Source organism: Pempheris klunzingeri, chromosome 19 (genome assembly GCF_042242105.1).
Source record: "Pempheris klunzingeri isolate RE-2024b chromosome 19, fPemKlu1.hap1, whole genome shotgun sequence".
Lineage (NCBI taxonomy): Eukaryota > Metazoa > Chordata > Actinopteri > Acropomatiformes > Pempheridae > Pempheris > Pempheris klunzingeri.
In genome coordinates, this window is record NC_092030.1 from 8,650,160 (window position 1) to 8,663,873 (window position 13,714).

The 13,714-nt window shown below is 40.9% G+C and overlaps 1 protein-coding gene across 1 annotated transcript in view; it reads right to left on the reverse strand.

Moving 5' to 3' along the window:
• dcc (DCC netrin 1 receptor) overlaps positions 1–13,714 on the reverse strand; it is a 167,741-nt gene that overhangs the window by 57,924 nt on the left and 96,103 nt on the right. The window contains exons 15-18 of the mRNA XM_070851028.1: positions 13,549–13,659; positions 11,633–11,827; positions 9,705–9,800; positions 1,499–1,737 (exon numbers count right to left, since the gene is read on the reverse strand). Of these exons, the coding sequence (XP_070707129.1) occupies positions 1,499–1,737; positions 9,705–9,800; positions 11,633–11,827; positions 13,549–13,659 (641 nt within the window). The remainder of the gene's footprint in view (positions 1–1,498; positions 1,738–9,704; positions 9,801–11,632; positions 11,828–13,548; positions 13,660–13,714) is intronic.

Here is a 13,714-nt window from a genome sequence, read left to right on the forward strand (position 1 = left end):
TGAATATTGACAAACCACAGCAGATGCTTAAACTGAGTTTTCACTTAAAGACCAGACTTCTGTTTGTCCTTGTGGCACCAGGAAAATGTCTTTTTTCCCCGCATCTGATGGAGGTAAAAGAGGGAGGAAGGACCTCTCTCTCTCTCTATCGCTCTCCCTGTCTCCCACCCTGCTGCGCTTTATTAATGTGAGCAGACTGTCTGCCCTTGTATGGATTTAGTATTTCCAGGGTTTTTGAGTCGAGTTGAGATTATTAGTTTTTGTGAAGTTCAGAGATTGATTGGAAGAGAAGAAATCTCACCTGCTGAACAAAATGGGCATGGCAAGACCAATAAACAATTTTAGCTTGTTTTCAAAACAATCAAAAATGTTCCAGGTTATGTTTTACAACAATCTGAGTTGTTTCTGTCATTTGAGAATAATGAGAATTCTTGAACGATAAAAGCTTGTGAAGAAGAAAAGTTGTAAAACTGCATAATATTATTTATATTGAACCACTTGTTACATTACTGCAAGGGTGGGGGCATCTGCTTTAACTGAGTGCAGGCATCACTTGAGGTGGACGGTTTCATGTTTATCATATGATATGATCAAACATCAGCAGGTAGTGGAGCTGCCATTGTAACACCTCTTGTTCACAAGAGTATTAAGGAGGTGCACTTGAGACATTGATCGTGGGATTCAATTCACATTTCATTGCGGACAAATTACAATTCCATCTTCTCAAAGCTGTAAATCAAAGTAAATGTTAATGTAAGAAGTGGAGGGTAGCAAAGTAATTATGTTATGTTATGAGTAAGTCTCAGGTCTTAAGAAGTCCAAAGTCAAGACCAACACCTCCCAAGTGAAGTCTTAAGACAAGGTTGGTAAGTCCCAAGTCCAGCCCAAGAGTATCTATTTTTTTTCCTAAGCGGTCATTATTTGAGTCAACCCCAAGTTTAGTCCCAAGTTAAGACAAGTAAGCTCCAAGGAGGAGACTTTTCTTTCACACATTGCTTCTGGAGCAAGTTGGGGATCAGTGTCTTGCCCAAAGACACTTTGACATGCAGACTTGGAGGAGCCGGAGATCGAACTGTCGATCTGCCAATTGGTGAACGACCCGCTCTACCTCTGAGTGACAGTAAGTGCCAGGTCAAGTACCAAGACATGTCAGGTAAGTCTTAAGTTAAGCACAAAGCCAAGACAGAGTCAAGTCTCAAGTTAAAACAAGTAAATACCAAGCTAGGCCCCAAGTCTAAACAGGTAATGTTCAAGTCACGTACCAAGTCGAGGCAGATATTTCTAAGGTGGACATTAAGGCATTCCAAGTCAAAAAGCTTAAGTCCCATCAAAATCATGAGTCATTGGTTTTACAGTCAAGGTCACATCCGTTTTTAATAGTAATAGTAACTAATAGTAATCAGGTTTGCGACTCAAATCTGACTTGTGATCAAGTCATGTCCACATGAGACATAGATCAGCTGCGTATGAAAATCATGGTCTGAATGTCTGCTTTTACCTTGTACTTTCCACTGGTGGAGTAACTGGTCTTCCACTTGATGGAGTAGTATCGAACCTCAGATGCCTTCTGGTTCTTGGTCATGGAGTTGTCGGCCCAGGAGACACGCACCGAGTCAGAGGACAACGCCACAGCTTGGACCCCCACAGGGGGGATCATGGGAGTGCTGCTGTCTGGTATGGGAGTGGGGTATTTATCAAAGAGGTGGAAGAGGTCATCCTCAGATGGGTATATGGGGTCTGAGGGTGGGGTGTTAACGGCAACCAGGGTGTTTGGGGATAATTAATGAAATCATACAGTGTAATGAATGTGTGGTAATGAAGATTTATATATGGAGACAAGCATGACACAAGCATATATGCAGATTAATATAGGTTTTTTTTACACATTTATACACACGTGTAAACAAACAAAAAAAACATTGAATACGTAAGATGACATGCAAGTTTGGAAGTGGCATGCAGCAGGCAGCCATGTTTGTTTGAAAGGGAAGTAGGACAGGAGGAGTGAATGAATGAGGAAGAAAAGAGGAGAGAAAAAGACAAAGAGTAAGAAGACTGAGAAATAAAAGGTGTAACTCTAAACATGAAGTGGAGCCTCAGATCCACAGAGGAGCAGGGCTTAGAGGACAAAGCACAGAAGAATATTATATAAAGAGGATTCAGCAATTATTTATCATGACTGACAAAACTGAGGGCAAGAGCTAAAACTTCAGTTGTAATGAACAGTCTTTTTTCTTAAAGAAATTATCATTTCCGACAAAACAAAAAAACAAACAAACATGATGTCAAATGTCTGCAAACCACACATTGCAGTGTGAATTTATCACACCTGTAATGTGTTTTTCATGTGAAAACAACAGTTACTTGTTTTGCATGTTAGATATGCCCAAAATTGGAGATACAAGCTTTTATCTAGCTGGATATTGTTTACCATCATATCAGTTAGCTTATGGTTTTTGCATATTTGAACAACTGAAACCCAACTGTGTGGATCTGAGCCGCCAGCCAATCAGAGAGTAGATGCTGCCTTTACATTATTAGTTGCGAGCATGTTTTAAGATTCTGAAAAATAAAACTTCTTCTGCAAGATCTTTAAAAAATACAAAATTTGAATCAAATAAACAACTAAACTCAACTATGGCGACTGACATGCAGCACCTGAACGCCTCATAGGATGTGATCTCTGAACCAGGAAGTTCAGGCTGGAGAAGGCACTTGAAGGCAGTACAACATGACACAGATGCTAACAGATACTATGAGAGAGATGGAATGAGCAGAGATAAACGTTGCTAACTGATTCCAGCTCTCTGGCTTCTGATCTACTGATAGTCAAAGCTATTGGAAGCAGAAACACAGTTAGTGACACAGATGGTTTAAAATAAACACACATCAGGTTTCAACCTGTTTTTCTAGTTCTCTACAAAGGCACTGTTGTGAATTTCGGCTGGATTATACATTTAGTTTGATGCATTCGATAAGTAAAAGAGCCTGAGGGGGAACTAGAGATGATGATGTTTAATGCAGGATGTTCCTGATTGTTCTATCATTGGTAGCACAGTGTCTCTGACTGAGATTACATAAGGGTGAAAAAAAGAGATGCTGCAAGTGAATAACAACACAACAAATAACAAAACTAACTATGGATAAGAAACATAGAATTATCTGAAGAATGCACAGATGTTAAATCAAAATCATATGAGTAAATCTAAGAAAGACAAAAACTTATATTCAAGTATTGCTACAGTTACTTGCTTAAAAATGGACGTTGATTTGTGAACACAAAAGTGTTGCTGTACTTCAGTCTTATTCTGGTTCTGTTCTCTTTCAATAAAATGAGCAGAAATAAGACCAGTCTGTCTGTCTGTTTTGTCTGATTCTTTCACACACACACACACACACACACAGATGTGTAAAGCGAGACCTAGACTCTGACACACTGGCCCTAGATCTCCAAGAAGCCCACAACTAGCCAGGTTCCAGACTATCATCCCCATCGCAGATTTGCTCCCAATATCCATCACAGTTTATAGACCAACCTCCTGCTCCAACTGTGGTATCATGCTGGGATATAACATAATTCCGTAAATACTTAATAGACATTGTCTAATCACTGGGTGTGGAAAACGCCTTTCCCACGACTGCATTTTGCACCAGCACTTAATGCAACATGCATCTGAATATCAGATGATGTGAAATAATCTCAAAACTCCACACGCAAATATAACCTAGTCCACCACTCTTTACTTAGACATTAATATGTGCAGGAAGTTTTCAAAAGCAAATCTTATCATATTAATCAATCTGAAGTGGGAAATAAATCTGTAAAGTACTGAAATGCATTGTACTTGGGCACCTGGGTATTTATTTGTAAAATTGTTATACATTTGTGGCCTGGAAAATGCATCTGTGGTAATATTTTGTATCACCTATGCGAAACTACAAAGTAACTAGTAATTTAATCTTAGTATAATATGCAGTACCCGTATGTGCAGTAACTTGGTGACTGTAATATTATTACTGATAGACATAAAGTCATAAAGTAAGAAATGAATAATGAATAATAAAGGTTGTAATAAACCCACTTTCACACCCAGTGGGATGACCTGATTTACTGTGGGAAAATGTTTCAGTCAAACGAACACTGACGCTGTCAACACTCTGATTCTATCATGTAAATCTTAAATGTCAAACATATCATGGCTCTGACTTCATGTAGGAGTTCATGTGAAAGCAGCTTCAGTCCTTGGAGATGAAAGAGGCTCGCCCTGTAATGTCTGTGGCGTAAACAAGAGCAACACTGATATCTGATGTGCTGCAGTTCAAGAGAGATGTACAGACATACCAACATAGAGAGAGACAGAGAGAGAGTGATGCGAGAGAGAGAGAGAGAAAGAGAGTTTGATGAAAGGTGTTTGGAGCTGCGGGACGAGCTGCAGCAGGCAGTGTCGTGGTTAAACTGGTCGTCCAGCATCACAATAAAGCTCCAGTCAGGACAGAATACTGATGAGGATGGAGAACACGCCTCTTCCTCCTCCTCCTCCTCCTCCTCTGGCACTGCACTCCACCCTTCATCCTTTATTTCCTTACTCTCTACACATCCTTCCTCTGCTCACTTTTCTTCCTCTTTTCCACATTTTGCTGCACTCACCCTTCCCTTTCCTCTCCCTTCTGTCTTGTATATCTCCCTCTTTTGCTCCCACCTTTCTTATACCTCCCACCTCTCCCCCTTAATCCCTTCTTCCTTTCTTCTGCTAAGCTTCCATCCCTCCTTCTCTTCTTCCTTTCCTCAGTCCTCTTTTCTTTCCTTTTTGTATCCCTTACTTATCCCTCACACTTCCTCTCTGCCTGGCTTCCTCCTTCCTTTCTCTTACCATCTTTTAATATCCGTCACATCACGCCCCCCTCTCTCTCATTCTCTCTGTCTCCTTGCGGTCCTCCAGTCGCTGATTAAATGGCGGTGAGGCGGTTGGTTGAGGATCAGTTCTGTCTCTGCAGTGTGCGGGTAGTGAGGCGAGGACGAAGCAGTATATTAACGAGGATCCCACTATAACGAGTCGTTTTTTAAAGCTCAGAAAAAACTGTCCAGCATCATGCCGCCATAAAGAGATGGAGAATTCAGCTTGTCTCGGCATGACAAGACAGAAATGGTCTGAGTGTGTGTGTGTGTGTCACTGTTGATGACCTTGTCAGAACAGTAATGGCTTTAGGTTCTGCCTCAGCCCTCAAGGGCTCAGCTTATCAACTCCTGACTGTCACAAAACAACTCTGTTAGACTGTACATCGTTAGTGAATTCCAGATGTCATAACATGTTTCTAAAGAACTCAAGATGTGTTTAGATATTCTTACACAACCCCAGATGTGTTTCCATATTTCTGCAGAACTCCAGATGTGTTTACAAGGGGTTCTTCCTGTCACTGTGTCCTAATATAATATCTGATGCTGCTCATGTGGGGATTCTTGAATCCTTCATGTTGAATTCCTGAATCGTTGGGTCTCTCTCTTAGTTAAAGAGTTTGCTGCTCTTTATGGAAAGCGTCTTGAAATAACTCTGTTATGAATTGGCGCTATATAAATAAAGATTGATTGATGATTGATTGAAATCTCAACCAAACTCCAGATGTGCCTATATCTCTATAGAACACCACATGTGTAAACATATTTCCAAAGAGCTCCAGATGTGTTCTGGAGTGGGTCTTAACGATCCAGCTATTATCCGGTGCAGGTCAGTAGCCCCAACCCCATGGTTTCTGTCTCTTCCTGCCATCATGCTCTTCTTCTGCTCCCTCTTCTTTCCATGAGCTTTGATTCAAGTCCATCAAAAATCTCTCTCTCTCTCTCTCTCTCTTTCTCATCTCCCCTCTCTTGCTCCTCCTCCTCATTGCTCCTTCCATCTTCTTTTAAAGAAATCCCAATCAAAGACAAATGAGTCAAAAATAATCGTGTTTGGATAGTTTCGCCACAAAAACATCCTGTAGTGAAGGTTAAGAAACTGTAGTGAGCTGAGTGTTCTGTGCTGTGGGTTTTTGCATCGTGTCATGAGAGTTGAAAAATCTCAGAAATGTGGCATTTTTATGTGACTAATAAAGGATTTATATCAGCTGCTGGGTGAGTGGGGGGGGGGTTGAGCGGGGCTGGCTGTTTAATTCATAAGATGAAACTTGGCTGAGAGTTGGATGCGTTTCATTTATCTCACTTCGACAGCTCATAGTCTACAGGAAAAGGGAATAAGTCTCTCTCCCTCTCTCTCTCTCCCTCTCACACACACACACACACACACACATACACACAAGTGTAAGCCACACACCATAAATATTGTTAATAGTTCATACATGTAGAGAACACACTGTGAGCACACACTAAGCAAAAGGCTGTGACCGATGTAGAGATGAGACAGTGTGAAAAGTTCATATCACAGTTCTAGTGACCAAATATTATCACTGTTAGTAGTATTAGTATTAATAACAGTGAAAAAGTATTAGTATTCTCTCTCTCTCTCTCTCTCTGTCTCTCTGTCTCTCTCCAACCTCCACCCAACACGGACCCTGACAGAAAGCCCCCCCGCTCTGAGCCTGGGTCTGTTCGAGGTTTCTTCCCGGTAAAGGGGAGTTCTTCCTGCCACTGTGTCCTAATATAATATCTGATGCTGCTCATGTGGGGATTGTTGAATCCTTAATGTTGAATTCCTGAATCGTTGGGTCTCTGTCTGAATTAAAGAGTTTGGTCTAGACCTGCCCTTTATGGAAAGTGTCTTGAGATAACGCTGTTATGAACTGGCGCTATATAAATAAAGATTTGTTGATTGATGGATGGTTGATATTATCATGGTATCACTAAAAAATGCTGAAATGCTCAAAAGTAATGATAGGTGCACTGAAACAATTTCACCAAAATGTTATAATAAAAATCACAAACATTATGCACTTTTTGGTTTGCATACATTAAAATAATAACGTAGTCAATACCTTTTGTAAACTTATGAAAACCTTATTTTTTCCACCACAGGTAGACCATGGAAAGCACAACAGATCAAATACATGCAATTTTCAACACGCTGACAGCATGTTAACAAAGTGTTAACCATGCTTTAGCAATATAGCAACATGTTAACAACATGCTGACTTACCTCATGTACGCACACATGCATGCATCACAGGCCTTTCAACCAGGATGAGGGACAATTATTTTAGCACTTAGCACACCTGCTGAGGACACCTTGCAACACCATGGATACCATGATGGCAGCATTTCCAGCACTAAACAAATAAAGGAGTAATCCTACTGGGGCTTTTTAGAAAACAATGGCTTTCTCTTCAACGTGACAGCTAGTTAAGATACTGATTCTGTCAGACAGAGCAGCAGGCATCATCAAAGCCTAGCAACAACTATGACAACAACGCACTGATTGACTGGCATATACATGCAGACAAATCAGTGTTGAGTTCAACATTAATATTGGGTTACTTAGTAAGTGGTGTAAGTTATGAAAGCAAGTATTATATGATAATTATTAGTTTGATTGTGGTGAAAACAGCAAGAATCTGCAAGTGAATGATGAAACCTGGGACACCTCAGTGTTTTACAGAGATTTGTTAGGACTCAGAACACCCAGCTTGAAGTCTGGGACAGTCCCAGAAATAACAGGACATCTGGTCATCACCACTGTTCCAGACTTTGGTTGATGCCAGACAACATGTATCGGGAGTTTTCCAGGGTGCAGTAATCAAACATGATTTTTATTGTACTAACCACTGGGAATTTTACCATAGTTCCTCATGAAACTGATTACTGTTTCATCCCTGTGAACATTCTGGTCAGGATGAATAATTGAGGACTCTGTTGCATTCAAATAGAGGCTTAACTGTCACTTTAAAGTCTTTTCCCCTGAATCAAAACTACAAGACTAACTTTTCAAAGTATACAACGTGTCCCCCAAACCAAGACATCTATATTTAGGAATACTGTGCTACTGTGTGTGCTGCTAATGCTACTAACCTACTACTAAGGCCCCTCATACTGCTACGAAGGCCAATACAGTTACTACGATGACCACTGTTACTTCTAGAGGGACTGGCAATACTACTAAAGAATTTCCTCAAAAAACACTTCTTAGACCTTTTTCCCCTCCTCTCTCCTGAAGAGGAGAGACCAGCTCTCAACTGAGCTAAGCTCTGCCTCAGTGTGGCCTGTACAAGAGCAACCTGCATACATGGTTTACCCTTGTTAATGTATTGACTTGCTTTAATGTTCATTGAGTTTGGTTATTGTGATGTGTTGTAGATTACTGTGCAGCCATTAAGTTTAGTTGATGTTAGTTTGTTCACACAGACACAGGGTCTACATGCAACTAACCATCCTTTCTTAAACTGGCACCTTCATCTACACACTCACACACACACAGTTTACAACAGGCCTAGACTGAGGGACAAAGCTAAGCTAACAGCTACAGCACTTAGCTCTCCTTTGTTTCCTCTGTCCCACACCCCAGGGGGTCTGGCCATCACCATTTGGGCTCTTCCCCACCTTTGTGGCCTCCTGTCTCACATTCCTCAGCCTAATCTCACACACACACACACACACACACACACACTCTCTCTCCCTATTGTTTGTTAGTTAGTCATAGACACATAGTTAGATTGTTTGATTGATTTTTGTTCTGTTTTAATAAATGTTTTAAGACCTACTCTGCTTCAGTTGCAAGTACAAATGGTGTCTTTAATGTTGTACAAGGGTGAATACTGCCAACCTCTACACTGTCAAAAACTCCAAAATCCTTCAGCTAGCTATCAATGTGGTAATTTTGGTAGTAATTATTAAATTAATTATAAAACATAATTCCAAATTGATAATTTAGTATTTTTATGAGACTAAATCAATTAAAACGGCTATCTTTTCCTCATTTTCCGAGGTGGTGCCCCAATCGAGGTGGACTTTATTCAAAGATCCATTAGTTTCAATAATTATTAATTATCTCTGATAATTATACAGTTAATAAAGATAAAACTGGTAGCGCTTCCTCTCTTTCTGACGTTTACCGAACAAAAACATGTTGAGTATACCTGCCACATCGACTGGCACTGCCAGCAGGGTGTTCATTCAGGAAATTGTGGTCCCATTTAGAGGAAAATAGATGATAAAGCTGGGCATACTTTAGGGTTGTGACTAACCAATCAGAAACGGTCTTTGTAGAGCAGAAGTCACCTGTGATGATTCAGATGGTGATGTCTGTGAAACCAAGATGGTGTCTCCCATAAAGCTGACCTTCAAAATTGCGGCCCACAGACCAGTGGGTGACGTCACGGAGGCTACATCCACTTCTTTCATACAGTCTGTGCTCTGCTACTACTGCTACCGGGCCTTCTGCTGTTTAGAACACTGGTACTTTGACCGCTACTACTACTGCAGCAACTGAAATTGCTTCTAAAAGAGAAAATGACGCTATCAGTGGCGATATTGCTGTTGCTATTGCTGGTACTGACTATACCAACGCCTCTACTAAGAGAAGCCCTGTGGCCACATCACTCACCATCTTACTCACAGCAATCACAGTACCTCCTTGTTTTTTCAGTTTTATTCTACTGACACAAGCATCATGTTCTGGTCTGATGTAGCATTTTTAATATCTGCTACATGTCACATAAACACATTACCCACATTACCTGAAAACACTGGGATCACTGTAATTATTGTCAGTGTGTGATCATACCTGTCAGAGACCGAGTAACGGCGCTCTCATACAGAGGAACTCCCTCTCCGGCATTATTGAACGCCTTCAGGGAAATCACATAGTGCGAGCTCGGCTCTGAGAGACAGACAGACAGACAGACAGACAGACAGAGAGAGAGAGAGAGAGAAGCATAAAGAGTTATTTTAAAGAAGTGAAGCACAGTACATTCTAAGATGCCTGTGTTTAGATTTGCCTTATTACAATTTTTTTTCTTTCCCCTTCTATATGCTTCAGCAGCGCATGTTTGTTTAAGTCCTGATGAATGACTGTGGCAGAGGTTTAAGAATTTAGTTTGCAGCTGTGCTTTTCAACTTGACAGTGAAACAGAGAACGTAGTTTCCTATGTGTTGAAAAGACCTACACTTCTGTCCTCAAGTCCTGACTTGTCTTTGTCACACGAAGACTTGCATGTACGTGATGGCTGTAGTGGTATGGATCGACTGTCGTGCTTGTCACTCTTGCTGTGATGATGTTGCATGCTCTCTCTCCGTGCCGGTGTCAAACCCTCACATCAGTTAAACAAACACGCCTGCTTCAGTCCCTTGACGTCTCACCATATGAATTAATGATCACTATGAATTATAAATGTGGTGTACATATGTGCACTCGCTCCCATGTGTGCATGCAACACGACTGCGGGACTTTATTTTTTCATTACTCTTCCATTATGAGACCTGAGACAAGAATTTTCGTCCGCATATAAAAATTCCCCCAATTTGTTATTGTCTTCTTTGGCATGCAAATTGCTTGTTGCAGCCACTGGGGAGGATGTTTTCTCTTTTTCAACCTTTCACAATTAGATTTCCACCTCAAGCAGCTTTCTTATTAAATTCCTTTAAATTATTGATTATAATTAAATGGGGATTTCATCATCATAATGAATTAATGCAACAGGGGAGCACTGTGTCAATATTGGCACTTTGTCGGCAGGAGCAGTTGGATTAATGGCAGATGAAAATATTACATACTTGACTGGAAATATGAATTCATGTAGTGATGAATCCTTTCAGTGAGAATAAGACTGGGATAAAAGAGAATCTAAGAAAAAGGTTTTGACTGTGACGAAAACTATATGTATGTGATTTATTTCTGCTCATTCCTCCCTCTCTGCAGGTGAGGACCGCTCTACTGGTGTTACATAAGAGGTGTAAGACATCACCACCACTTTGCCCTTTAGCAAGACACTGACCAGATACAGTACATTTTAAATTCACAGCGAGGTGCTGGAAGGCTAAGGGATGAACATCCCACTGTAATAAACCAAAATCAGGTCAGATAACTTCTTTCGTTTGTTCCCCCAGAATATATTTTCAGAAGTTTTACCTTGTTCTTAAAACTGAGAGGGTCTCGGATCATGACCGGGTTTTTTGTGTGAGTTTGGACATTTTAGCAACCTGTAGGGAGTTTATTTTCCAGATTAGCAGTAAAATCTGGTGCATGATAGTAATTTTAGACTGATTACAGACAGCATTGAGATGCCTTCGACACAGAATTTCAACCTTAATACAATAGTAACGTTTTATATGCAGGTCCAAAATGTCCCATACAATTGTCTTGGAAATTTCTTTGTGAAGAACTATGTAACCTGCTGCTAATTATAGGACACATGACCTCAGTATTTCTAAAACCCTGACTATGACCTGACCTGACTATTTTAGTTTACCATTCCTGGGCTTTTAAGGCCAGTGGAACACATTGACCACACTGTCTCTTGTACTCAACAACAGCAACCACTCCTTTCTCAGTGTGCATATCCTTTACACTAGTATGTCTTTTAAATGTTTCTGTAACATATTCATCAAACTATGAATCCAGTGGCTCTGGGGTTGTGGCAGATATAGTTTTTTCCATCCTTGGTAGGCATACAGACCGGAAGCAGTATCTCAGTGCTGGGAGCACATCCTCACCGAGGTTTTCGATGGAGTAATATCTCTGCTTGCTGTCCACTCGGACCGTCTCAGCGTAGGGGCTCCCCACTCCGTAGCCTATGATGTAACCTCGAACTAAGATGTTTGGGCTGAGGGGGGGGGTCCAGGACATAATGATGCTGTTGGGCAGCGGCCTGACGTGCAGAGAGCTGGGCTGGTCCGGAACCTGACTCTCTGCAAACAATGAAACAAAGTGACACCAATGAAGAAGAAGACGACAGAAGGTGGTGGGCCTGAAAACTTAGTATTTCTGGAATTCTGGCTACAGCCCTAACCTCCACCACTCACTGCTTTAAAGTTAACCCTGTTAGCAGCAGCAGTAGCAGGTACTCCGAGCAATTGGGCTAACGGACGCTAATTCTATTAGCTGTGTATTAAACCCTAACAAGCCCTGACACTTTGTGTTATTCCTTTGCATCAGATTGGATCAGATTAGCCTGTTCTCGGTCCTCGGGGGGAAACGCTTCATATCACTTTATTGAGTGATAATCCATTGAAATGAGATTTGTGTCTGCCTCTGTCCCGGCCAGAAACACAGTTAGCATGGATGTGTTTGTATTTTATCTGAGCGGCTTCCTGCTGACCAGGTCGTCCTCCTCCTCAGCTTCAGCCTGAAGTCAGCTTCTTCAATTATTCTGTTAGAAATTATTAGCTGACCAAACCCAAGAGCTGCCAGCCCTTGTGTTGATTATTTTCTTCTCTCTCTCCATTCATTTTTCTCTCCTTCACTTTTATTTTCTGAAACAAACAAACCAGATACTGGGGAGGTTTCAAATAATTTGATGACCAAACCTAGAGCCAGTTGCCTCTGGATTTTGTTGGTGTTTGTTTCTTTCTAACTTTTGTAAAATTGTCTTCCCATAAATAACATTTCATGAAATGTGTAGCAGTCAAGTTTCTTTATTTTTTTCTACCCACTGCTCATGTTTGACCAGTGGCCTGGTAGGACGGCAATGTTCATTTTACATCCAAAAACAGCACTGACTGATGGAAAAGAAATGGAGAAAGTGGAGCCCAACATCAACATGGTTTATCCTCCCTTTCACATTTATAAACAGTATGCACACATTTCATTTCATGTCATGATTCAGAACACATTATAATGTCGTGTTTTGCAGCTATAAGGCCCTTCCAGGTGTTTATTAAGCACAGTATTTGCCAACAATTCTAATTTCTCTCAAGAAGACATTTTAATATCATTACAACTGTATTTAACCATATTGTTATTCATTAGTGCTTATACAGCAGCCGTGGAGGTTGCTGTACAAATGAATGCCCACATGAAGGCTCATCATTTATATTAGAACTAAAACAAACTTCTACTTGAAGGCAAAAGCAAAGGTAGGAGTCCCCTGAGTATCTTTGCTTCAGCACTTGTTGCTGTAGAACTGGAATTTATTCTTTTGTGGGTATGAGAAATCACTCTTTAATGACTCTTTATACCTTTCCTTTGTAACTGCAATAATGTTTGTATATCTACTGTACCCTGTGATTTTAACATGAGTATTCTGATACATGTTTTCGTTCTTTGTTTAATATCTCTCATTAGTCTCTTTTGATTATCCATGGCAAAGTATTCATTATTACTATACTAAATACCTTTCCTTTCCTTTGGCTTAATTTCCTCCCTCCTCCCCCTCCTCTTTCTGACATTCCCATCCTTCCTGCACCCTCCTCCCTCTCTCCCTCCTCCCCTAAAGCAAACCTTCCCTCCATCTATCTGTCTCACCCTTTAACTGGTTAAATATTTATGTGTGTGTTGGGACAGTCGAGGTATTTACATGCCGTTGTACAGATGACTGCGATGTGATCTCACAGGCATCCACACACACACACACACACACACACACACACACACACACACTCTCTCTCTCTCTCTTTCTCTCTGTTCTTACCATCCAGGTCATTCTCTGGTGTCTCAGCAGTGTACCAGTCACTGGCTGGGCCTGTTCCATTGGCTGTCATGGCTGCTATCTGAAAACTGTACTGACTGCCTTTCTCTAGGCCTGGGGAGAGAGAGAGAGAGAGAGAGAGAGAGAGATTATAACTGATGACAGCGAT